The sequence below is a fragment of the Clytia hemisphaerica genome, unplaced genomic scaffold (assembly GCF_902728285.1).
Source record: "Clytia hemisphaerica strain Z4C2 unplaced genomic scaffold, Clytia hemisphaerica genome assembly, whole genome shotgun sequence".
Classification (NCBI taxonomy): domain Eukaryota; kingdom Metazoa; phylum Cnidaria; class Hydrozoa; order Leptothecata; family Clytiidae; genus Clytia; species Clytia hemisphaerica.
The window spans coordinates 197,531-222,736 of NW_027103512.1; the positions used below are offsets into that span (position 1 = coordinate 197,531).

The 25,206-nt window shown below is 33.8% G+C and overlaps 3 protein-coding genes across 4 annotated transcripts in view; 1 reads left to right on the top strand and 2 right to left on the bottom strand.

The window, feature by feature from the left end:
• Positions 1 to 6,102: 6,102 nt before the first annotated feature.
• The window catches only part of LOC136799211 (adipocyte plasma membrane-associated protein-like), a 39,175-nt gene continuing 20,071 nt past the window's right edge, over positions 6,103 to 25,206 (top strand). The window contains exons 1-2 of one of the 2 annotated variants that reach the window (XM_067055895.1): positions 6,103 to 6,292; positions 9,908 to 10,026. In XM_067055895.1, the coding sequence (XP_066911996.1) occupies positions 9,911 to 10,026 (116 nt within the window). In that variant the 5' untranslated portion in view covers positions 6,103 to 6,292; positions 9,908 to 9,910. Of the gene's footprint in view, positions 6,293 to 9,907; positions 10,027 to 16,978; positions 17,008 to 25,206 lie in introns of those variants that run through there. The other variant, XM_067055896.1, reaches the window with a different exon arrangement.
• LOC136799210 (uncharacterized) lies at positions 11,241 to 16,081 on the bottom strand. Its single transcript, XM_067055894.1, has 3 exons — positions 14,415 to 16,081; positions 13,620 to 13,696; positions 11,241 to 11,718 (listed from the first exon to the last, which is right to left on the bottom strand). The coding sequence occupies exons 1-2, from the start codon at positions 15,841 to 15,843 to the stop codon at positions 13,662 to 13,664; spliced, it is 1,464 nt and encodes a 487-aa protein (XP_066911995.1). The 5' UTR covers positions 15,844 to 16,081; the 3' UTR covers positions 11,241 to 11,718; positions 13,620 to 13,661.
• LOC136799179 (uncharacterized) lies at positions 16,086 to 25,100 on the bottom strand. Its single transcript, XM_067055864.1, has 3 exons — positions 24,928 to 25,100; positions 20,597 to 20,662; positions 16,086 to 18,584 (listed from the first exon to the last, which is right to left on the bottom strand). The coding sequence occupies exon 3, from the start codon at positions 18,582 to 18,584 to the stop codon at positions 16,086 to 16,088; it is 2,499 nt and encodes an 832-aa protein (XP_066911965.1). The 5' UTR covers positions 20,597 to 20,662; positions 24,928 to 25,100.

Below are 25,206 nucleotides of genomic sequence, written 5' to 3' on the forward strand. Positions count from 1 at the left end.
AAAAATTAATCTGACATTAATTTTCTCAAGTTTAATGAACACAGTAGCTGTTTCCATAAAAATGTCAATATGAAGTTGAGAATTCTTTTTTCGTTGGCTTATAATACTGTACAAAGTAAGTAAAGTAAAGACACCAAATTCTAAGTTAGGCTTTCCTCTAAATAAATCTTTGAAACATCTCTTTTCTATTGCCTACAATAATGCTTTTTTGACATATAAATGACTATACTTTTATAGAAAATTTTTTTTTGATGCGTCAAAACTATAACTACTACCCAACACAAGAAAAAACATATAAAGCAAAAAAACAAATTCAAGATGATATTAACAAAAGAGGATTTCATTACACTCATCAAATTAAATTAAAATTTTTTGCTCACTAACTCAAGATTACAAAAACTCCCAAATTTATCCATCATGCAAAAATTTAGCCTGGATAATATCTAAGCTTCAAATTAAAAAAAAGAAATTTTACCTTAACATAAAAAAGTTCTAACATTACAGCTCTTCCTAGAAAATGAAAGTGCTAATATCTGTTTCCAAAGTTTTCCAAGCCCACCCAGGGAAACCGAGCAGAACAGACTCTCCCTCAAGAATTAAAACATTTTAAATATCCAAAACTTACAACAAATTCCATACGATAATCAATATGTAGCCACTATACCTACAAACCATCTTAGGGACATAATATATACAATCAACTTTTGGATTTCTTAGCGGCAATTGGCTGTGTACTAACGCACTTTGTTATACCTGACACACTTTGTAATACACCTTGCACACTTTGTTATACTTAACAAAGCATAGAGGTTTCAGTTATAAAATAATGCAGGCTTAACTGTCTGACATGCCAACACATTCAAGTTAAAGGGAAACGTTCGAAAAAGGGACAGCCTTTATCATAAAAATCAAGTATTCAAATTCTTTTTTTTCATAACCAATCAAAACATTCGATTACTTACTATTATAAACGTAGTCGTCTAAGAAAACAGCTATTCTTTTTTAGAATCTTCCTTTTTCTTTGTGATTAAAAAAAGCAGGGCTATTACATGTGTCTATGTTTAATGTAAATATAATCAGCTTTTGATTCAGGCTATAAGATCATTTATTATTCATAATTTTACTAGTTTTCTAGCTTTATATCAAAATCTTCGTTTTTGCTGTTTTGAATGTATATTTAAACAATTTACAGGGCTATTTCTTGGCAGTTAAATTTATGTATTATTACAAAGTGCCTCACATGTTTTTACAAAGTGCATCAAGGTGTTTTACAAAGCGTGACAGGTATTACAAAGTGTGGTGTTTATTACAAAGTGTGTAGTACAGGCTGTTATAAGGGGGAGGGGTTGACTAAAATGCTGTTCATGCAAGGTCGAAAATCTCCCTAATGGAAAATGGTCAGCAAAGTGCAACACAAGCAAAATATTCTGAAAAAAAGAAGACATTTTTAAGGATATTTATAATGAACTGTGAAAAATAAAATTTGTTGGCCGTTAGGAAGGGATATGGGATGGTCTAAACCTTATTAATAGCCTAATGCTGCTAAGAAATTCCAAAGTTTGTTACATAATAGACCTTTTGCTAATCTGGATGTCATGTGTTGAATACCGTAAGTTGGTCTATTGTTGACATCCCTCATCTAATTACAACACCCTTCTTAAATGTTGGAATATTGAAAAATACTCTCTGTGACCACTAAGTACCGTGAGTGGTCCTAAATCCGACAGCCCTGCCTAAATCCAACAGCCCTGCCTAAATTCGACCCCCCAAATAACTGCTATGAAAAAAAATTCTATGTTTACAAACATTCCCTCTCCAAGTTGAACAATAAACTATTGCCAGAACTCTCGAAACAAAACGTCTAAGAAGATTACTATAATATGTCAATTAATGTGATCAAAAAGGTGTGACTTGTAAAAATAATTACCTCTAGCTCTATTATTCGGAATCTGTTGCTCATGTTTAAAAAGTTAACAATTTTGTAACAAAAAATTATGTTTTGTATTAAGAAGCAATTACTGTTATTTGGTTCAATTGGTTCAGTGTATCAAATCTCTCAGTTTAGTTGACACTTTCGTATCTTCATTGCGTCACAGCGAGAGATTTGTTTTCATTTTAGTTTGTATCTTTGAAAGACCCCATCGGATTTAGTTATTGCACAGTACAGAGTACAATGTCAAATGTGGGATTGTATAGATATTATGTAATTAGAAGAGGGATGTTGACATTAGACCAACTTCTGGTGTTCGGGAGCAAGATATCCGGGATATAATTACGATAGCCCTTGCTGTGCTAATCATGTAAAAACTAACTGCGCATGCGCGTATTTTAAAAAAATCAGCCGACTCATGGCATGGAAGTGAAACCTCACGTTTTTAATTTTTTTTTAAATATTTCGACCAGTGCCATCAGGGATGCTGTCGAATATAATGTGACAAATTCAATTTCATTAATGGCTGAACCATCATATCAATATTTCTTTTAACCATGTTTAAACGGTTTTTTAGAACGTGTTAAAAATCGCTTGCTCCGGAAGCACCGGAAGAGCTCCTGAACTTTCGGGAGCGAAAAATAGTGTTTTTTTAGCTGCTCTGGAAAACTCTGAAAGTTTCGGGAGCGCCAGGATGGTCCTTTTGATATCATCACATCTTCAAAAGTCTCAATCATGCTATTAAAACAAATCCCTGCAAGAGGGTACCCTGCCTTAAAATATCATCTAGATGACAATTAAAATTTTCTTATCATCTTTTTTTATGGCTATTTTATACCAGGCGTAGTTAATTGATATAATCGATAATCTTGAGTAATCGATAAATAATCGATAAGTAAATGATGGATTGGATATCGATTAACCGATAGAATCGATAGGTAATCAGGGATCGATTATTCTCAAGCTATCGATTACTTATCGATCACATATTGACTACATACAACCTATCGATTATTTATCAATCATATGTAACAATCATCGATTACTTATCGATCATGCATTGATTACTTATCGATTATTTATCGATTACTCAAGATTATCGAATATATCGATTAACTACGCCTGGAACCTATCGATTACTTATCAATCATGTATCGATTGTTAACAATCATTGATTACTTATCGTTCATGTATTGATTACTTATCAATTATTTACTTATCTTCGATCATGTATCGTTATTGATTATATATTGATCGCGACCGACTATTGACTACATTACCGGCCCTTTTTACGCCGGCCACCAACGAGCCAAAAAATAACGCTAATAAGGCCCGGCGTAAAAAGGGCCAAGATAAGGTATTTAATGAAGTAAAGAAAATTTCTGGAATTCGCAAAGTCTCATACCGATCGTATCAATTTGAATAAACGCCCGCTTTCGAATTAATAATGCTCCTCCAAAAAGGCAAACCATTCAATAATGCCCCTTCTCTAAATAAAATGGTAACTTTGTTTGTTTTTTAACTTGTTTTTGTTCAGCCTTTCAGAGGGTTTGAGAATGCTTCAGCCGAAATTTACCCTATACTTAAAAAAAAAATGAGCGTGGTACCGTTAGATTGGGTAACTTGCATCAGTGGAGGCTAACATGCATAGCCCTCAAATACAAGACCTGGCTAGTCATTGAAATACAACTACGCAGCTCCGCTCGCAGCTCTACTCTACCATTTTTGTTTTGATTTAATTTTGTATTTTAATGACCAGCTAGGTCTTTCATTTGAGGGCTATGCATGCTAGCCTCCACTGATGCAAGTTACCCAATCTCACGGTAGCTTTTCTAGGCCCTATGCTACCAGGGGATTGGATTCAATTCAAAAGTACATCCCAATCGAAATCAGCGAAAAATGTCAGTTAGGGAAACCATCCAGGATCCTGCCATTCTATCAGCCAGCAATAACTGAATGACACTTGTAAACTTAAGTTTCTTACCATTTTCCATCGAAAACAAACGAAAACATTACTGCTTACCAAAGCCGGAGACCAAAGCAAATGATCTTTCTTGATGAGGGCGCCCTTTTTTATCTATTGTTAACTCATTTAAAATGGTGGACCGAGTTGCGGAATGACGAAGGAGCCCACTGCTTCGAGGGTGGTAACGCCAAAACGCCCAATATGACCAGCCAACAGAAGGCGAGTTTGTTGCCGCGCGAGTTACGTCATGTACTCCACCGTAGCAAAAGCGTGAACGACATTTCACAATTATAAGAATATCTTATGTGCTTAATTCTATTTAACTTTTAGAGCTTCATGGAAGATGAAGAAGTAGAAAGATGAAAAATGCGCTGGTTAATTTTTTTTAAATAGGTGTGTTCTATCTTTGTCGAAAGTTGAAGAAATATCTACCGACGCATAATTTTTTTACAGCCAATTAAAGGCACAGTCTGCTTATACTTACTATGTTTGCTATATCATCTCGGCAAAAAACGGTAAAAAAAGACACAAACACAATTTTTTTATGAGCGTGGTTATGATTTTTTTGATTGCGGCTGCGTACAGGAACTCGCCAAATGTTCCTTACTGAATGTTGCTTTTAATTTCACGAAAATGGCGAAAATTCGAGAAATTGAGAAATTTAATCTCGTGAAGGCGACAGTTAATCCAATTAAAGTACCACTCCCTAAAATCTAATAAATAATCGATCACAAATCGATAGTTGATCGATTAACTATTTGATCGATGATTAATCAATTTTTTATCAATATGTAATCGATCAAAAGCTGTGATCAATTGCCGATCGATTTTTGATTGATACCGTAAGTTGGTCTAATGTCGACATCTGTCTTCTAATTTCGACACCCTTCTTTAGAGATAGTAACAATAGAAACTGAGGAAAGTCGGAATCGCTGATTGACTTTGATTAGCGCGATGAGAGGAAAAATCTTTAGTCTATCAGTGATTTCAACCTTCTTATTATTCCTATCTATAAAGAAGGATGTCGAAATTAGAAGTCGGATGTCGACATTAGACCAACTTACGGTACTTAATTTAATCGAAGTATAATCGATCTATAATCCAGACGTCTGCGCTCGATAGGATTGATCATCGGAACGGCTCGATGACGGATCGATATGTAATCGATGGATTACTTAAAGATCCGGATAGGAGATCGATAGAGGATCGATACTCAAGATATTTTAAGCTTATGATTAGTTATCGATTATTTATCGATCTATCATCGATTTTTTATCGATCTTATCGACCCTATCGACTCATACTCGATTTACGATCGATAACAAATCGATTAACGAACGATGACGAATCGATTAACGATCGATGACGAATCGGTATACTTGATTGAAATATTAGCTCAATAATGGATCAACGAAGGATCGATACTCAAGAATTTTTAATGGCTGACTCTTCCATCGATCTCCTATCTGGTATAATCGAGAAACAATCGATGACAAAATTGATAGATAAATAATCAAACTTTGAAAAAATCTTGAGTATCGATTAGCTATCGATTCTATCGGTTAATCGATATCTAATCCATCGATTACTTATCAATTATTTATCGATTACTCAAGATTATCGATTATATCGATTAACTACGCCTGGTTTATACTGTGAGATTGGGTGACTTGCATCAGTGAAAGCTAGCATGCATAGCCTTCAAATGAAAGACTTGGCTGGTCATTAAAATACAAAATTAAATCAAAACAAAAAAGGTAGACTAGAGCTGTGAGCAGAGCTGCGTAGTTGTATGTTAATGACCAGCCAGGTCTTGTATTTGAGGGCTATGCATGTTTGCCTCCACTGATGCAAGTTACCCAATCTCACGGTATTAAGACTCTTTTTTTGTGAAGTATTCTGCATTCGTCTGAAGAATCTTGTGTCAATTATGTCCTTACCGTACCACAAGCATCTTAGCTACGATAGTCGAGCTTTTTTGTGCAAGGTAGTGTGCAAAATCAAATTCTTAGCTTGAACTACTGGCTGGGAGATGGTGGACTGATGGATGGTGCAGGAAAAGGAGGTCTTCAGGTAAAAGATGAAAGAAAGCAAGCAGCGGCATTTTGCGTATCAACTTTCACTTTCGAATTTCCTTGTTTATGTTTGTGGTCACACTAACTTTAACAGAAATTTAAGAAAGTACGGAAGATTCTGTGTTTATAATTGACCATGGTATTGACCGCTTAAAAGTCAAAACAAACTCACGAACGGAAGTGACACGTGAAAATTGACAGGCATAACCAAAACAAACAAATCTCTGCTAGCTAAACTTTGTTAAAAAATGAAAGATTATTTCGAGAGACTTCATGTTTAGAACCAAAAACTTCAAGCTCAAGCCCTAATTCAAAAAACAGGTAAAATATTTTGCTATTGCTGCTATTTTTAACTTGTCATCATTAGTAAAACTCTCTTTAGCAGCGTCAAATCACAAAAGAGCCTTTTTTCTTTTATCAGAGGCAGAGCATATAGCTATAGACCTTTTTTCAAAGAGGACGTCCTGTTGAATAATTATGTACTCCAGCCATAAAAACAATGATAGAGCCATGCATAATAGACCTTTTTTCAAAGAGGACGTCCTGTTGAATAATTATGTAGTCCAGCCATAAAAACAATGATAGAGCCATGCATAATTACTGTACCATGCATATTGTAATAATTATGCATGGTTTTATCATTGTTTTTCTGCTGGACTACATAATTATTCAACAGGGTGGCCTCTTTGAAAAAAGGTCTATTACTGTATCATGCATATTGTAATAGACCTTTTTTTAAAGAGGCAGCCATGTTGAATAATTATGTACTCCAGCATAAAAACAATTAATGATACAGCCATGCATATTTTAAAATATGCATGATACAGTAATTATGCATGGCTGTATCATTGTTTTTATGCTGGAGTACATAATTATTCAACATAGCTGCCTCTTTTAAAAAAGGTCTATAATTATGCATGGTTTTATCATTGTTTTTCTGCTGGACTACATAATTATTCAACAGGGTTGACTCTTTGAAAAAAGGTCTATTGGCTTGGGCTATTCCAGACCCGATCAATCGAACTTGTCGAACCAATCGAACAATCAAACTAATCAAACTCCATCGAACGATTAAAGTAAAAAAATTAATGAAACCTAATCGAACACTCACAACTTACCCACTCTCACGGTAGCAGTTCGATTTGTTTGGTCAGTAAAAACTTCGATTAGTTCGATGATATTAAATCCTCATATCTTCCCCCACACTTGCAAAAACTTTATCCTGGCACGCGATTGCCATTTCGACAATTCCCGGATTTAACAACTTAACGTTTATTGTACCCGAATATTTGTCTATCTGGATGAATAAAGTCTGTAGCCCCTCTGTTGCGATTTCGCGTGTGGCTGAGTGGCGGAATATTATGCCCCAACAAACCGCCTCTGGCGCTAAAAGGATACATACAGGAAAAGTGAGTAATCCGTTATCGGAAGTAATTTCCCGATTTACATTCCGAATTTGGCTTTGAAAATAAGCTTATTTACGGTTTATTATGACTAAGAATACCTATACTTTTAAGATTCTTAAGTTCCTGCCTTTCTGTTATTCTTACCTTCAGGTTTGAGCATTTACACTGCTTAATAGCCACATTTCTTTTTCACCTTTAAATTTTTCTTTTGTTAAGTTTTTGGAATTTTGATGATCACCAACTTCTTCAAATTACACTTTTTCTTTAGAATTTTTAAACTAATAAACTATTTGTTCAATATATTTTAATATTTTTTGGACCTACCCCGGTGGGGTGGAGGTCCTATAAATTAACCTGTGTTTGTCCGTCCGTTTGTTCGTCTGTTACCAACTTTTCTCAGGATTGACTCGTTAGTTTTTTCTGATTTTTGGCACAAAGAAGCAAAATGGCAATGCCCAAAATGTGATGGAGCCCGATTTTTGAAAAACATTTTTTTCTTGCCGAAAATGCCGGAAATATGCAGAAAAAAACGACATTTTTTCGAATTTTCATCCTTAGTTTTTTCTGATTTTTTGCAGAAAGATACGTATTCGCAATGCTCAAAACATGACCGAGTTCAATTATTTTCAGACAAAAAGATAAAAGGAAAGAATAAAAAATGTTCATGTCAATAAAACTTGTTTTTTAAATAACTCTAGTTTGGTCTATGCTAGGAACATAAAATTTGGACCAAAATTTTGAATTGGACAAGTTGGAAGAGTTGGACATACTTCAACTTCTTTGAGTGTCAAACTTGAAAAATAGGCATTTCTGTAGTGGTCAAAACAAAAAACAAAACAAAAAGTAAGAGCTGTTCTAAAAATATCTTTAAGACAGTCTTTGATTGGAAAACTGAAGGCTAAAAAATAAAGAATTATTTACCTGCAGCTTAATTTTCAAATTTCTTACACTACTTCATACAAAAAATTGTGTTATCACAAATAATGGTTCAGCTGTTTGAGCTCAAAGCTGTTAGTACTCAGATGTCAAAAAACGGGGTTAGAGGGGTATGACTTTTACACCAGAAAAAGATTGAGATAATTTCAGTGTTAACAAAACTTTGAAACCAAATTATGGAATTGACGTCACTTTAAATGAACACATTGCATAGGATCCCATCTTCAATAAAAAAGAAAATAAATATGCAATATGATTTTACTTCTAATGACCATTTTACAGGTTATCAGGGCAGGGTTCTAAAGCTTGCAACATTACACTCAGTTAGAATTATTAGAAGCTCAGTTAGAATTTTTAGACTTATGGCATCAAGCTAAATTTTTCTAAATTGTGCTAAATTCAAGGATCTAAACATTTCATAATGTCAGCATCATGACACTGAAATTCTGATTACTCTCAAAATATTCAAATTTTGCAGGGAGACAGCAAGGGATGTAATTTTATTTCAAAAAATCTTATTTACAACAAAATTGATGATGTCAGCAAATTTCAACCATTTTCTTTTTCCCTCAGTAAATGCTAATGTCATCTAGATTCTAAATTCAAAACGATTTCTGGAAACTATTAAAAAAGGAGGAGGATAGAAAAGGAGGACATTCACCAAATTCTACACTAGTTTATATGAAAATTCTAGTTTGGAGTTTTTCGGTCAAAAAGATGATTTGCCATTCCCATGGCAACGTGCCATTCCCAATATTTTTCAAAAATGTCCTGGGCTATTAATTCTTTCATCTGTTTTTTTCTTAATTAAGGAAAACTACTTTTTACTGACTCTCAAAGTGGTCTTCTTTTAAACTTTTCTCAGCACATATATAAAATGGGTATAATATAATGGGTTTCAAAGATGGGTGTTTTTACTTTTAACTTTGACTGATTGGTTCCAAAGTTATGAGCTTATAATTTTGGGGTTTGTGTAATGTAAGATGCAGGGTCTAATGATTTACGATGCACGATTCCTAACCCATGCATAAAATATATTAATTCATGCGTAATTATGCTAATCATGTTAAAATATTTAGTCAATTTACATAGTTTCATTTGCTTAAACTGCAGAAAATGTTGCATCTAACACAACTTAAAAAACATCATTCATGTGAAATTATACAAATTATATTCAACAAAGCTTTTTTTCCTTTTTCCCGATTATACCATGATCCCTTTATGATCCCTCTATGCTCAATTCAAAAAATCAAATTCAGTTGATCAATAGAAAATGAAAGCACATGTATTCTTTATAACTTGAACGTTTACCCAATTTTATCGTTCTTTTTTCTTCGCCAGTATGACTTCAGAAATTAAAAATATAAAGTAAATATAAAGAAAATAGGAAGAGAAGAAGAAATTTGTCTTTGTTTCACCTCGGGATTTGAAAAACTGCCCAAAATATTTTGTAGATTACCTAGTAAAGGAGGCTTTTAAAGGCCTGAATTGTGGGAGTTAGAGCTACTTACCTTTTTGTTAAGGCTACAAAAGTAACTTTTGTCTTAAAAGGTAAAATAAATTTTACTTACCTAGATGGCATTTTTATTCACAGGATATGGCTGAAAAGACAATTCAGAGTCGTAGGAGAAGGCCTGGTACAGAAGAAAATGATGATCTGGAGAACATTTCTGAAGATGATGATAAAAAAGTAAAAAGAAACAAACCTCTGAGGTACGTTATTACAGTTTCTTGTCCACTTAGTGTAGAATTGTGTCTAATGTATTTTTAAAAACCCACGTTTTTTATACGGAAAAACTTTATAAGATAATATAAGGCTTTGACTATAAAATACCCATTTCTTAAGAAATTGCACGAGGGTGCACGAGGTAGAAAATCTACTTTCTGGTCTCCTAGGTGGAAATTTATTTTGGGGTTGAAATAAGAATGTCCTAGGTGGAAGATTTTCAAAAAGTTAATTAGCGGGGGGCAGCTATTAGGTACCCAAGAGTAAAGGGTAAAACTAAGGACGATCTCATATAAAAATGCATTGTTCGAAAATTTAGTATGTTGATCATTTATATTGATTAAATGTTAATTTTGGTTATGGCAAAAACTATGAAATTATAAAATTTACAAATAAGGAATCTTAGATAGGTATATAATATTAGAATACTTGCTTAGTGTAGGTAAAACAAAAAAGGCGATAAGATGTATAACAAAATCAATATAACGTGTTTACTTTCCAACTTTTGAATAGAGTAGCTTAAGTGTTCAACTTGAGGGTCAATTTTTATAACTGAAGTTCATCTTGTATATTTACGTGAATTAATTTCAAAAAAGCCAGTAATCTCAAAAATTGTTTAGAAATTAGCACATTCAGGCTCAACAATAACTAAGATGTTCTAATAAATGAAGTGTGTAGTAATAGAATATTATACCAAGGACTCTCGTATCAAGATAAATAAATATGTCAAACAAATCACTAGTATAGATATATTTCCCTGAACACTTTCATGTCAGTGATTTACATAAATCATGATTTATAAAGAGACATAAAAGTAGTAAAATGTAAACATTGCACAAACCGCGTGTCATTAAAGGGAACAATTAAAATCATGTGTCCAAAACAAACTTTTAAAACAATTAAAACAGTCAAAGATCAGCCATATTTATTTGTTTTGATATTGTATCCCGCTGCATATGGTTTGTTTATAAATTTCGTTAGTACTTTTATGTCCCTTTAAATAATCTGCATAGAGTAGAATATTTTGATAAAAGCAATTAATTGTTGTCAAACATTGCAAAACTATTTTGAAAATGATTTAATAAGATTTTTAGACCATGCAATTAAGTTGGAAAAGTTCTTGAGATAGATATATCTTTTAGATAGCACTTTTATTTTCAATAGGAAGTCCAAATGATGATTTCTTTTCATCTACGCTGCTTCAATATTCTACCTTTTATATTTTGCATGAGCAAAGAATCCTTTACATAAAGTTAGTGTCAATAAACTGATAAATTCATTCGTTCTGTAAAATGGTATTACGGGTAAATTCTTATTAATCTAGCAAAAAAAAAATAAACATAAGAACAACACTATTGAATAATTTTAAAATAAATGTTATATCAAAAATAGTTATAAAACCCAAAATTAACTATATTAAGTTTTGTTTAAAATGCTTATTGCGAAAAAAACTAATATTTTTGATAGAGTAAGAGTAATTTATGAAAATCTATCATCGTCATTGTAATCCACTCGTTTCACAGGTCCATAACCAGACAGAAAATATTGATAATATGCTGAAAAATTCGTATAGTTTTTATTATACATTGTACAAACAAAGTTCAACTTTCATTATTGTCGTTTATTTTACTCGATCCAATAATTGTAGTTGTTGGTTTTCTTTCATCTTTCGACCAACACTAAAAAATAAAAGAAAGCAGATGAAATGACACCCATGTCTCACAGCCCCGGTGGAACCTTTCCTAAGTTGAGATAAAATTCCAATTGAAATCCCAATGGGGATAGAAATTCTATTGTTCAAAAACTAAAAAATCCAGTGTGGGTGGTTTTTGAGTACAATCTTTAAACATTTAATTTCTAGTGGGGATGAAATATAAGTCAATTTCCCAGTGGGGAAATTGGGTACTTTCCTACCAGGGACGAAATTTTTGCCAGATTTTCCAATGGGGCTGGGGTCTGTGACACAGGGGTGTGAAATGTATTTTACCGAAAATTAAAAAGTTAAGGAAATATGAAGTATGAAGACAAAGGTCATCTTTTTTCCATACCTGGATTCATATTCATATATTCTTCCAAGCTAACAAATCAAATGATTAAGATTACAACGAGGCTTTCGATTTTCTAGTTTGTTTCTCTTTTGGTTTCATCTTAATCAGGAATTGTTGTCTTAGATTTGAGAAACTTTTAGTTTTTTTTTGGACCTACCCCGGTGGAGGTCCTATAAATTAACCTATGTTTGTTCGTCCGTTCGTCCGTTCGTCCGTCCGTTCGTCTGTTACCAACTTTTCTCAGGATTGAATCATAGGAATCTTTTGATTTTTGGTATAAAGGTGCAAAATGGTGGTGGCCAATGTTCAAATTACTCAATTTTTTTATGAGATAGATGTTTTTTTTTGCTCACGAGGGCTTACTTTTGAAAAATATGTGTGTTTAAACATGCAATTTTGGTTGCTTGGCGTGTTTTTATAGAAGAACTGGCCAAATTCGATATTTTTTATAAGCACATTATCAATTACTTAGGTATTAGCTTTTCTCGAGATTAGCTCTTTCATTCTTTATGATTTTTTGCACAAAGATGCATAACTATAAACCCTTAAATGTGTCGGAGCCCGATTTTCGGAAAAAATATTTTGGTCAAATTTGAGCCAAAAAACGGCTGAAAAACGGGTTTTTTGGACTTGGTGAAAAATTCGATCATTAATTTTTTCCAATTTTTTGCATGAAAGTAGGGTACCATCATAGGTAAAAGATGGTTCAAGCAGATTTTTGCAAAAACATTTTGTTGGCTCAAAAAAAACGCATGTTTATCTATAAGAATCACCATTAATAAGCATACATCAATGTTTTTAGTCAAATTACTCAATTTCTTTATGAGATATATGTTTTTTTTGCTCATGAGGGCTGAATATGTGTGTTTAGAGACAAAATTTTGGTTGCTTGGCGTGTTTTTGTAGAAAAACTGGCTAAATTCGATATTTTTTTATAAGCACATTATCAATTACTTAGGTATTAGCTTTTCTCGAGATTGGTTCTTTCTTTCTTTATGATTTTTGCACAAAGATGCATAATTATAAACCCTCGAATGTGACGGACCCTAATATTTGAAAAAAAAAATGTTTTGGGGCAAATTTGGGCCAAAAATCGGCTAAAAAGGGTTTTTTGACTTTGTGAAATATTGGTTCATTGTTTTTTTCTGAATTTTTGCATGAAAGTAGGTAAAAGATGGCTCAAGCAGATTTTTGTAAAAAAGAATTTTTTAGCTCAAAAAACGCATGTTTATCTATAAGAATCGCTATTAATAAGGATACATCAATGTTCTTAGCCAAATTACTCAATTTTTGATGAGATGGATGTATTTCTTGCTCACGAAGTCTTGAATATGAAAGAATATTTCAAGGGCATGAAATTTTGGTTTCTAAACGTTTTTTTATAAGAAACAAACGACTAATTTTAATAGATCATCACTATTTGTGTTCTGAATGATTGTTTAACGGTCACGCTCACGTAGATATCAATTATATGTGTTAAATGCATAACCAGGTAGGTCCATAAAAGTATCACTTGTTTAACTTCTACTTACGTGTGTGGTTATTTTATCAAAGTTCTTTTCCAAAGACAGAACTCATTCCAACTTTGCTGATTGCATCCTTTCAGTAACTATAGATAAAATCGAAAAATTAAATTAGTATTGCAATTTTTAAAAATGTTGAGGATGAAAAAAGCTTTTGTCAAAAAAGTAAAAAAATCTTTTGAAAAAATATTGTCATTTAATGAATGATTAAATTAATAATACATCAAAACTCTTTTTTCAGTATTAGTAAATCATTTTTCACTCGAAATATTTTAAGCAGCTTTAGATATTTGAAAACTCAAAGCATTTATCCCAAGCCATTGTGTGATCCCTAAAAGTAATGTCATATGTAGCATACGTAAAAATCAATCCCTTGAATTAGAGATATTCAATTTTCAACATTCAATTTTAAAGAGATGGTTTGCTGCAAAAATATGGTTCAAATGAAACTTAGCATCAAATCCTGATTTGACAAAAACTAAACAAACTCTAATGAAGCAAATCTTTAAAAAGGTGAAGCTTTAGAACATGTGCCTTATTTTTGACGACTGATAGAATTTAGCTGTTTCTTTGTTTTCAAGTTGTATAATATAATCTAGAGGAAATTTTTACTTTCAATCTGAAATTTGTATAAAAATCATGCGGGCCGCTCAAGCCCGCGCAACTTAGGTAGGATTCAGCGGCTTCAAATCCTACCTAGGAGATTCGCATCTACCCCGTTCGGGCTTTTATTTCATTGGTTTCGTCCTTTCCAAGTTCGGGAAAAAAAATGTAAATAAAAATAAATATGAAGTGTGAACTTACCAGGTGAAACATCTACACCTTCTTCATTTTGCTTTTGTTTCTGTTTGTGCTGTTCTTTCATTTTGACTGCTTCACGATAAATCGAATGGTGATCATCAAACCGTTGCAAAGATATCTCTTCAACTTCAGTCAAATGATTCATTGCTTCTTCAATCCTTTTCATACCAAACAAGCAGTTTGCCAAATTGATTCTAATGGAGAGAATAATTGGATGTTCTTTATCCAACACCTGTAAACCATCTTCAAGGGCTTGTGATAAAGTATCATGGGCTTTATCAAAAAGTTCTTTTTCTGCCAAACAACGTCCAACAACGCTTGTCGTTTTTAAAACTTTTGGATGGGATTTTTCGAATGTTTCGATCTGTTTTGTTTTTGTTGATTCAAGAATTTCCAATGCATCGTCAAAACGTCCTTTCATTGATAGAACATGACCGATGTGGAAACTGCTTCTCAAGTATTGATCGTGATGGTCACCAAAAACTTCTGACAATATCGGTTTAGATGATTCCAAAATTTGTAACGCTTCGTCTAATGCTTTCATTCTCTTCAAGCATTCTCCGATACAGATTTTGCCAATCAAGTACTTCCCATGTCTCTGGCCTATTGTTTCATTCCATACTATTTCGATTTCTTTGAAGATACTTAATGCGTCCTCGTAATGAGACTTATTCATTAAACATTGTCCGATGCTGAGTTTTGTGGCGAGGTAACTGTTGTGACGTTCACCGAGGGTGTCCTTTTGAACGGTTTCGATTTCTTTAAATATACGTAATGCGTCATGATAATGAGATAAATTCATTAAACACTGTCCGATGTTATGTTTTGTGGTGAGGTAACTGTCGTGACGATCACCGAGAGTGTCCTTTTCAACGGTTTCGATTTCTTTAAATATACGTAATGCGTCATGATAATGAGATAAATTCATTAAACAGTGTCCGATGTTATGTTTTGTGGCGAGGTAATCGTTGTGACGTTCACCGAGGGTTTCCTTTCGAACGGTTTCGATTTCTTTAAATATACGTAATGCGTCATGATAATGAGATAAATTCATTAAACAGTGTCCGATGTTATGTTTTGTGGCGAGGTAACTGTTGTGACGTTCACCGAGAGTGTCCTTTTCAACGGTTTCGATTTCTTTAAATATACGTAATGCGTCATGATAATGAGATAAATTCATTAAACAGTGTCCGATGCTATGTTTTGCGGTGAGGTAACTGTCGTGACGATCACCGAGGGTGTCCTTTCGAACGGTTTCGATTTCTTTAAATATACGTAATGCGTCATGGTAATGAGTTAAATTCATTAAACAGTGTCCGATGTTATGTTTTGTGGTGAGGTAATCGTTGTGACGTTCACCGAGGGTGTCCTTTCGAACGGTTTCGATTTCTTTAAATATACGTAATGCGTCATGATAATGAGTTAAATTCATTAAACAGTGTCCGATGTTATGTTTTGTGGTGAGGTAATCGTTGTGACGTTCACCGAGGGTGTCCTTTCGAACGGTTTCGATTTCTTTCAATATACGTAATGCGTCATGGTAATGAGTTAAATTCGTTAAACAGTGTCCGATGTTATGTTTTGTGGTGAGGTAATCGTTGTGACGTTCACCGAGGGTTTCCTTTCGAACGGTTTCGATTTCTTTGAATATACGTAATGCGTCATGGTAATGAGTTAATTTTCATTTAAACAGTGTCCGATGTTTATGTTTGTGGTGAGGTAATCGTTGTGACGTTCACCGAGGGTGTCCTTTCGAACGGTTTCGATTTCTTTCAATATACGTAATGCGTCATGGTAATGAGTTAAATTCGTTAAACAGTGTCCGATGTTTTGTTTTGTGGTGAGGTAATCGTTGTGACGTTCACCGAGGGTTTCCTTTCGAACGGTTTCGATTTCTTTGAATATACGTAATGCGTCATGGTAATGAGTTAAATTCGTTAAACAGTGTCCGATGTTATGTTTTGTGGTGAGGTAATCGTTGTGACGTTCACCGAGGGTTTCCTTTCGAACGGTTTCGATTTCTTTGAATATACGTAATGCGTCATGGTAATGAGTTATTTTCATTAAACAGTGTCCGATGTTATGTTTTGTGGTGAGGTAATCGTTGTGACGTTCACCAAGGGTTTCCTTTTGAACGATTTCGATTTCTTTAAAGATACGTAATGCTTCATGATAATGAGATAAATTCATTAAACATTGTCCGATGGCGAGTTTTGTGTTGAGGTAATCGTTGTGACGTTCACAGAGGGTGTCCTTTTGAACGGTTTCGATTTCTTCAAATATACGTAATGCGTCGTTATATCGAGAAAGGTCATTTAAAGTGTGTGCATAATTATGTTTAGTTACCAAATACAAGTCTGTTCTCTCGTTACCATCTGTATGTAGATTTTCCATCATTTTTTTCAAGCAGTCAAAAAGTCTTCTCGTATCTCCTTGTGTTTTAAACAGTTGAATCAAATCATTCTGTACATCAATGAATTTCATAAGAAAGATATTTTCAGCATCTTTTTCACAGATGAAATGAAAATGCTGGTACCAGTATTTGCCATCGATTTTGTGTTCCTGACTTCTGCAATTCCTCATGTCTTCAATAAAGGTATTTGCTAGCTCCTGATAGACTGGTTCTTTGACATTTGGAACGTAAGCTTTGATGAACGTTTGAGTTAATTCGTGACAGTTTATTTGGTTTTCTAGAAAGCCTGTTCCTGTGTTGGTGGTTTCAATGATTGAGTACTTGGCCAATAAAGATAAGATCTTATTTAGATCAAATACATCATTAACAAATTTGATTAGTAATCCTTTCCTGATGTCTTTTCCATCCAAGTTGGAGATTTTGTTTAGAAGATCAGTAACTTCTTGACCACCTTCCTGTAATAATCTATTATAGGTTAAAGACAAAGTAGTATAAACTGAAGGGATTCCAATTTGTTGTGTTCCCTCTGAAAGAAGTTCTTTTTGTCTTTTTTCGAATATGGTTAGGTACATTTCAACAGTTAGCCCATTCTTATTGATATATGAAAAAGCCTGCTGTAGAGCAAGGGGTAGATAGCTGAGAGATTTTAGAAGTTTTTGGTTTACTTCTTTATCTTTGCGTGCTTCTACATCGTGGATATTTGTCTCTAAGAACTGTTCAGCCTCTTCGTTAGAAAATTGTCCTATCTTGATAACATCGAATCGTTGATCCCATTCACTGCATTGTGTGGTGATGAGAAAATGCGGTGCTTCCTTTTTGGTGTCAGGAATCAAATCGACCAAAGCAGTCTGATTGATGACATTGTCTAGAACAAATAAAACTTTGCGTGGTTTATTCACATCCTGTCTTACTGAGAAGTAATCGTAAACAAGATTCGAAATCTCTTTCAATGATTTGACTGAACCATTTTGATTATATATCTGATCAATGCCACATCGGTTGGCGATCTCGGTGAATGATTTTTCGATGTTGACCAAGTTGTGACAGTTAATCCAACAAACAATATCCTCATAATAAACATTACGATAGGATTGCCAATACTCGCGAGCAGTCTCTGACTTTCCACTACCTCCGATCCCACTGATGACAACGGAGAATTTGGTGTCATCGTGGTGTTGACGGTAAACTGCTTGGTGAATATTGCTGACCAGGTTTGCTCTTTTGAAGTGGTTGGCGACTGGCGGTAGACAGGCATAATTAAAAGAAGTCTTGGTCATCAGTTCCTTAACTTTAGAATCAACAATCCGTATATTACATATGTCATCAAATTCAGCCTTGGATAGCCCTAGCTGTAATAAGTGTGGTTCTGCTTCACTGAGTATGGCCTTGAATTTCGTTTGACTGACTTTGGTGCCACCATGTTGGATCGTATTCCTGATTTTTATCAAATCTTTCTTATTTTCTCCGAAGAACTCTCTAGTTACAAAAAAGAGAAGTGTACTGTCAAACTTGTCAATATAGACCATTCCAGAAGTTGGAAGGAGTAATTTGTACTGCTCATCTTTGATGACATTTTTTTTCCTCAGTTTATCGATTGTTGCTTTATGTGATTGAAAGAATTGAAATAGTTTTGCTGGGTCTCGTGTGTTCAATTTTATATATATTCTCTCTCGCAGTTGATTGTCTAATTTGCCAAGGAGAACCTGGCAACGAAACCCTCTTTCTTGGTCTTTGTCAGTATGTGACTGTGTACTCAGCATCTGTAATGTAAAGAAAAGAAAAACCTCTGCCCACCAAATCGTTAAGAAAGATTTTCCTTAATACTCTACTTAGCTTTCATTATTTTAACTCAGTCACGCGTGAATCTGGTATTTTACAGACTGATGTTAAGAAATTTACTTTCAAGCTTTTGTTCCTATAATAACTTCTTGGAAGAAAAACTAAATACTTTTGAGACTAATATGATATTTACTGACGTTTTTGGTCCCAAAATTCAGAAGCAGCCGATGAGCCTGTTTCCCCAAAATATATGTTTCCCTCTTCCAGGAGATAACTTTTACTCGAAAAATTGGAAAACAGATCAGAGTTTCTAGGAAAGAGGATTTCCTTACAACCATCTGCTTCCCCGCTTCAGCTGATGACGTCATCATTTGGGAGCGAATCAATATTCCTCGGAGATAACATAATAAATTGGGAAATAGATTTGTTTCCAAAAAATGACAATGCATAAGAAACAAATTGAATTTTCTACAAGCGAAAACTGATATTAATTACAAAAGCGTAGGAAAAGAAGATTTCTAGGAGAGGGAACATATATCTAATGCCTTAAAAGCTTCATATTCAAATTCTATCGAGTAGACAGTTTGAGATTAAAACTTTGGTTTCTGAGGAGAACAGATCTTCATTTCTAGGAATGAGATTTTTTAAACCTTTGGCCAACAAATCGAATTTCCCAGTAAGACTACACTTTTTTCTTTTAATTAGAACAGCTTAATTTTGGGTGAACCTGGATGTGCTTATTTGTTGGCAATTTTGAGCCTAAAATATTCTTATTAGCGTTCTTGGAATCAATTAGCTCAAATATACAAAATTAAAAATAATAGTAAAATAATTACTACAACTACAAAAATTTCTTATGAATTTAGATAATTTTAAGCCATTTGGTTAATTTCTTAGATTCTCAGGCTGACCATGTTCTTACGATGTTCTTATTTTTTCCCCAAATTTCAGCCTAAATGTTCTTATAAACTGGGTTCTAACAAAAGGAAAAACTTGTATGCCTGGGGAACAGATGTTTAAAAAAAGATCTTCGCTAGATGCTTTCAAAAATGAGCAATTTTTGTCATTATTGCCTTCTTTTTCAGAATTGTTCATAATTTTTTAAAGAGACAAGAACATTATCTTTCCTTCTCTTGACAAAATGTAGTATATATTTTTCAGGATGTCATGGCCATAATGCATTTTCGCCTGTTTTTTGTCAAAAAACAACTTTGAATGGTCAAAACTTTAATTGACTTCATTTTTGACGTATGTTTTTCTTAATCTTTTCTTAATCTCCACCAAATTTGCGACCTTTTGGTATGCAATATGACCAAGTTTTGAGATTTCAGATTTTATTGGTCACTATCATAAATGAGCTTTAAATAGAACTTTGAGGGCCCTACGATTTCGGAGTATAATGAAGTTATATGCATTGAAGAAGATACAAACTAGCGACTAACCATGACAATCTGTAATAATGGTACATTTTGGAAGAAATAAATAAAGTAAAAAAACAAAAGGAATGCACAAGACACAAAAGTAAGTGATAAGGTGAAGACCGAAGTCTGAGATCAGGTGCGGTATCTTGAGTAAGCATCTCCTGCCACTCTAGAGTTATCTGTCAGCTTAACAATAACAAGAAGAAAGAAATTAAAACATACCATAAAGTCTGACCATACAGTTAAGTACAGCAGAAAAGGAAAGGTTGAAAAGTCGGCCTAGAACTCAGTTTGGCGTCCCGTGCCCGAGCGGCCGCCTCAAAGAGAAGAGGGAGAAGAAATGACAAAAAACTCAAGAAAATGAAAATTAAACATAAAGACATAAACAATAAAAATTATAAAAAAACGATGAAAAACGATGAAAAAACGACAAATCCAAACTTTGTAATTTTATTTGTAAATAAGGAAAACGGGAATTTTAAAAAAGTAAAACTTTCAGTATGTTCTTGACACGGATACAGAAAACTGTCTATACACAAGAAACTCTAAGATAGGAATATTGTTAAGAATACCTTTGAATCGACTTCGGTTGTTCTTGATCGATTTTGCTTGAGCCTTGAGCCTGGAAGGGTTTAACCCTGAAAATTGAAATAGAGGAAAAATTAGTATTCGAAAATGCACAAAAACTAAAATCTTTCATTGAATAATGAAATATTAAGTTAAAGTTGGTGGCTACCCCCCCCCTCCCCTCTAAATTCCCACCAAATTTGACATTTTGGTTTGCAATTATGACCATGTTTTGAGACAGTTGATTTTCAGTCGATTTTCGCCCCGTTTATTTTTGTTTTATTCAAAATGTTCTTACAGTATAAGACCCCTAGAGCTCTTTTAATTAATAGGCTACAGTGATCACTAAAATTAGTATTCAAACATTGGGTGCGTTTACACATCCTTGGTTTCTGGCAAACTATAATTAGATGGGGCCATAAACCTCTGTTGTAACAAGCATTCGAATAAACTGTCTAAAGATGAAGAGAGAATTTATTTTTGATCTTTTGCCTTACGTAGTAAACTGCGTGCCCAGCAATCGTTAACATTACCTTATCGCCAACATGAAAGATACGAACAATCTGATTGGCTAAAAACACGGATATAAATCATTCTCTACAAGAATATTCATGCCAAAAAAATATTCTAAGAATATCACTAATATAGAATTTGGCAACCGAACTTAATAGAATGTAATAAAAAAAATTCGGGAAAGCAACAAGATACTCTCGGGTACCTAATAGCCGGGGGGGGGGGGTTGGAATAAACGGAGGGGAGGGGGGGGTTGGAATAAACGGGGGGGGGGAGGGGTTGGAATAAAAATGTCCTGGGTGGAAAATTTTTGAAAAGGAAGCTAATACAGCATAATTGGGACAAAAAACGGAACTTTCAAAAACATTTTCCCAAAAATTAATAAGCGGGGGGAACGGCTATTAGGTACCCGAGAGTACGTTAATGGTAACCTGCGAATCTAAGCTAAAAATTTTAGAAAAAATAAATTGCCTCAGATTACAAAGTTCTAAAATTTCTGAGTTTGGTGCAGATAGATTAGTCTGAAACAGAATGTTTGAAACAATCTGTTTGTGAAAGCTTGTTGACAGACTTTATGAACTTTGAAAACCCAGGCAGACTCACATAATTTCCCTGCAAGAGAGTTATATGCAAAACAGATTCATACATTCTTTTGAAGGAGAAAAGATATAGCTACGAGTAATACTTCGTTGAAAAGATAATCTTAAGCGGGCGGACAAAGTTAAGACTTCAAACTCTTTTTGGAACCTGGCAGTACCTGTAAGGGATGGAAACCATAAAAAAGGTCAGAAAAATAGGAAATTTTAATTTTTTTGCCCCTAAAAACATGGAAATTCGGTCAAATTAATCCCGACAAGGGTCTTAAAATCTACAAAAATTTCCCATTTTTTTCTTTTTTTTATATCCGCTAAGGCAGGGTGCGGGGTTGGTAGACCCTAGTCCCCCCTGGAAAATGCGAGAGCAGCTATTTTGGAATAGAATTAAGTAAAAAATCCTTTTTTTTACCATTTAAAGTTATTGATCTCATCTCTAATGGCTATCCCACCCCCTGACCAGAAAGGGCTTTTTAGTCAGAATGACTAATATCTGCTTCTCAGGTTTATATTGGAAACATAAAAAGACATCTTCAACAATAATTGACTAAGCTATTCATTGAGTTACACGATTTTTTCATAAGAACAAACGATATAAGGCTTCGATGGCCAAAATGTTTAGAACAATTTAAGAACATTTAAAGGATTTGTTGACTTTGAAAATAAACAAAGAATATCTAAAAAGACGAAAATAAAAACACGTTAAGAACAGTTTTTGGCTTAAAACTCTAAAAGTTAAGAACATCCGAAGGCTTAATAGATTTTGGATGTTCTTGTAAAAAAACGTGTACCTGCCGAGGTTCTGATAATAGATCAGCAGTTTGTATTATCAAGGTATTATAATTCATTTCTTGCCATAATAGCAGGTCATTAACAAATTACTTTTTTCGTCAGGGAGAATATTAGTCCCGCTGCTGAGATCGAAATAAGTGGCTAGAAATCAATTTTCGTGACACACATCTTAGAACTAACTTTTTTTGGTGGAAACTCACGAATTAGTATATGTAGATTCCAAAATCAAAAAGTTTCCACGATATTATCGTGCAAGTAACGAGTAATTGGCGATTTTTTGCGTTTCCAGGCAAAATTGCAAGGCCTGGAAATTCACGATTTTGGGGGGGGGGGGGGTCTTCAAATTAAAAAAATACCTATATCACATGATAGAGTTCTTCAAACTGAGCAAAAAAGTGTATTACACCAAAGTCCCAACTTCTCTAGATAAAAGTTATTGGCCTATTTGTGGTCAAAAACTGATGGAAAACGGGGAATTTCTGCATTCTGCAGATTAATTTATGCAAAATTAAACACCTTTTTGACCACAAATAGGCCCATAACTTTTGATCTAGAGAAGTTAGGTTTTTGGTGTAAAACACTTTTTTGCTCAGTTTGAAGAGCTCTATCATGTGATATAGGTCTTTTTTTAATTTGAAGACCCCCCAAAAATCATGAATTTCCAGGCCTTGCAATTTTGCCTGGAAACGCAAAAAATCGCCAATTACTCGTTACTTGCACGATAATATCGTGGAAACTTTTTGATTTTGGAATCTACATATACTAATTCGTGAGTTTCCACCAAAAAAAGTTAGTTCTAAGATGTGTGTCACGAAATGAAACATTTATCGACCTCAGCAGCGGGACTATATGAGAGGTTAATCAGTTGATTAATAGTTATAGAATACTACTTGTAGCCATGGTAACACCCCTGTCTCAAGGACTCAGTGCAAAGGTTTTAGCAAATAGGGAAAAATAACCGAACAAATTGCTAACGGGAATTCTCGTTTTGATGAAGGGGGGTATTAAATTTTACTTTTCAAAAGTCTAATAGTGATTTTCGAAATTTAAGTAACTTACTAAATGGGGATTAGAGTTACTTATTTTTTATAAGAATGGTATTTTTCCATTTCATCATGGGAAATTTATCCTAAAAAATTCTTACGAAATCCTTAGAATCATAAAATTGACATGTGATATTTACATACCTGAGGTATTAAAAAGTATTGAGCCTTGCTTGAATAATCGGCAATTCACAATTTAAAATGCCCTTATTCCACGCTGGTGATATTCTGAGTATTTTTTTGAGTAGTTCATCATGAATTTTGTTATATTCTTATAAAAAAGCGTGTACATGTATTTTCCCAAAAAAGGATAAAATTTCATTGTATTTTTCTCACTTAGGATAGGATTTTCGAAATGAATTTTCTAAGATAGTTTGGATCACAGAATACTATAAACCTGCATATAGTAGCAGGGGGTCCATTCGGGTAAGTTATGACATATCTTAAATTACCATGATTTTTAAGTCGTATTAGTCGACAGAAAATGATCAAAACAAATGACTGAACATGAAAGGTACTATGATGTAGTTTCTAACCTGGGGTGTGACTGACCCATAGTCGGGTGGTGGTGTTTAATTTCGAGCCTCAAAAGGTTATTACCCGGTACTACATTTTGGGTGGGGGTTGGTAAATCACTCATTTCAAGCTAGTACCTGGTACTGAATTTTGGTATATTATGGGTGAAATGGGTGAAATTTATCAATTTTCATCTTTTTAAATCTTGAAAAAAAACCTTCCAAATTTGGGCTCTTCCATATTTCGACTTTTTGGTTTTACGAAGTATTTTTTCAGGGTTATGTATCCATATTTTCCTTGGTAGCCTGCTTCCGAATGGGGGTCCCTTTTTCCAGGTACAAAGGAGGGGGGAGTGGTACCTAAGACAGATTTTTTGAAAACAAAGGTAAACTTATGTTAGTACCCTACGGCTGTTCCCCCTCCTCACAAACCATTTGATGTTTTGCTAATTTTCGCAGTTTTCCCTAAAAACTTAATGTATCTCAACAAAGTTTTTTTGAAATTCTGAAGTCAACTAAACTACGTCAACAAAAAAGGATTTCTCGTTTTCTTTTGTTTATTTCTGCTTCTTTCAAAAGAATCTTTTTCTTATCGAAAGAACGACTTTGGTGAGAAACATCTTTGGCCAAAGTTAGTAGGGAATCGAGATAAATTCAATTACTTTATTTAGTTTTCATTAAGTCGTCAATTATGACGTCATAATAAGTTTTTGCGTTTTTTACGATATCATTATTTCACCTTTTTGCGGTATCATTATTTCGCCATATTCAAATAAAAGAGAAGAATTCAAATCACTAAGCTTCAGGGCCTTCAGGGGACCAGATATTTAGTTCAATTTACAGAATTAGGTACGAAATTAGAGAAATTAGATGTAATTACCTTTTACGGCGGGAATCTAATGTTGAAAGTTTTCTAATCCACGATAAAACGTTAAAAACTACTCCAAACCAAATAAATAATCAACTAATGCAATTTTCAACTTCTATTAAACAGAGAAAATTAAAAAAATAGTCAACTATAGTCAATTTTCTTGCACATAGCGTACAGTTTTTCAAAACATTACATATGTCTCTTGATTCTGAAGCCAAAGGGATGAGAAGATAAAAAAATATTCTGAGAAAATATTCCTCCGCTGAGCAATTTTATGAGCTCTACGTC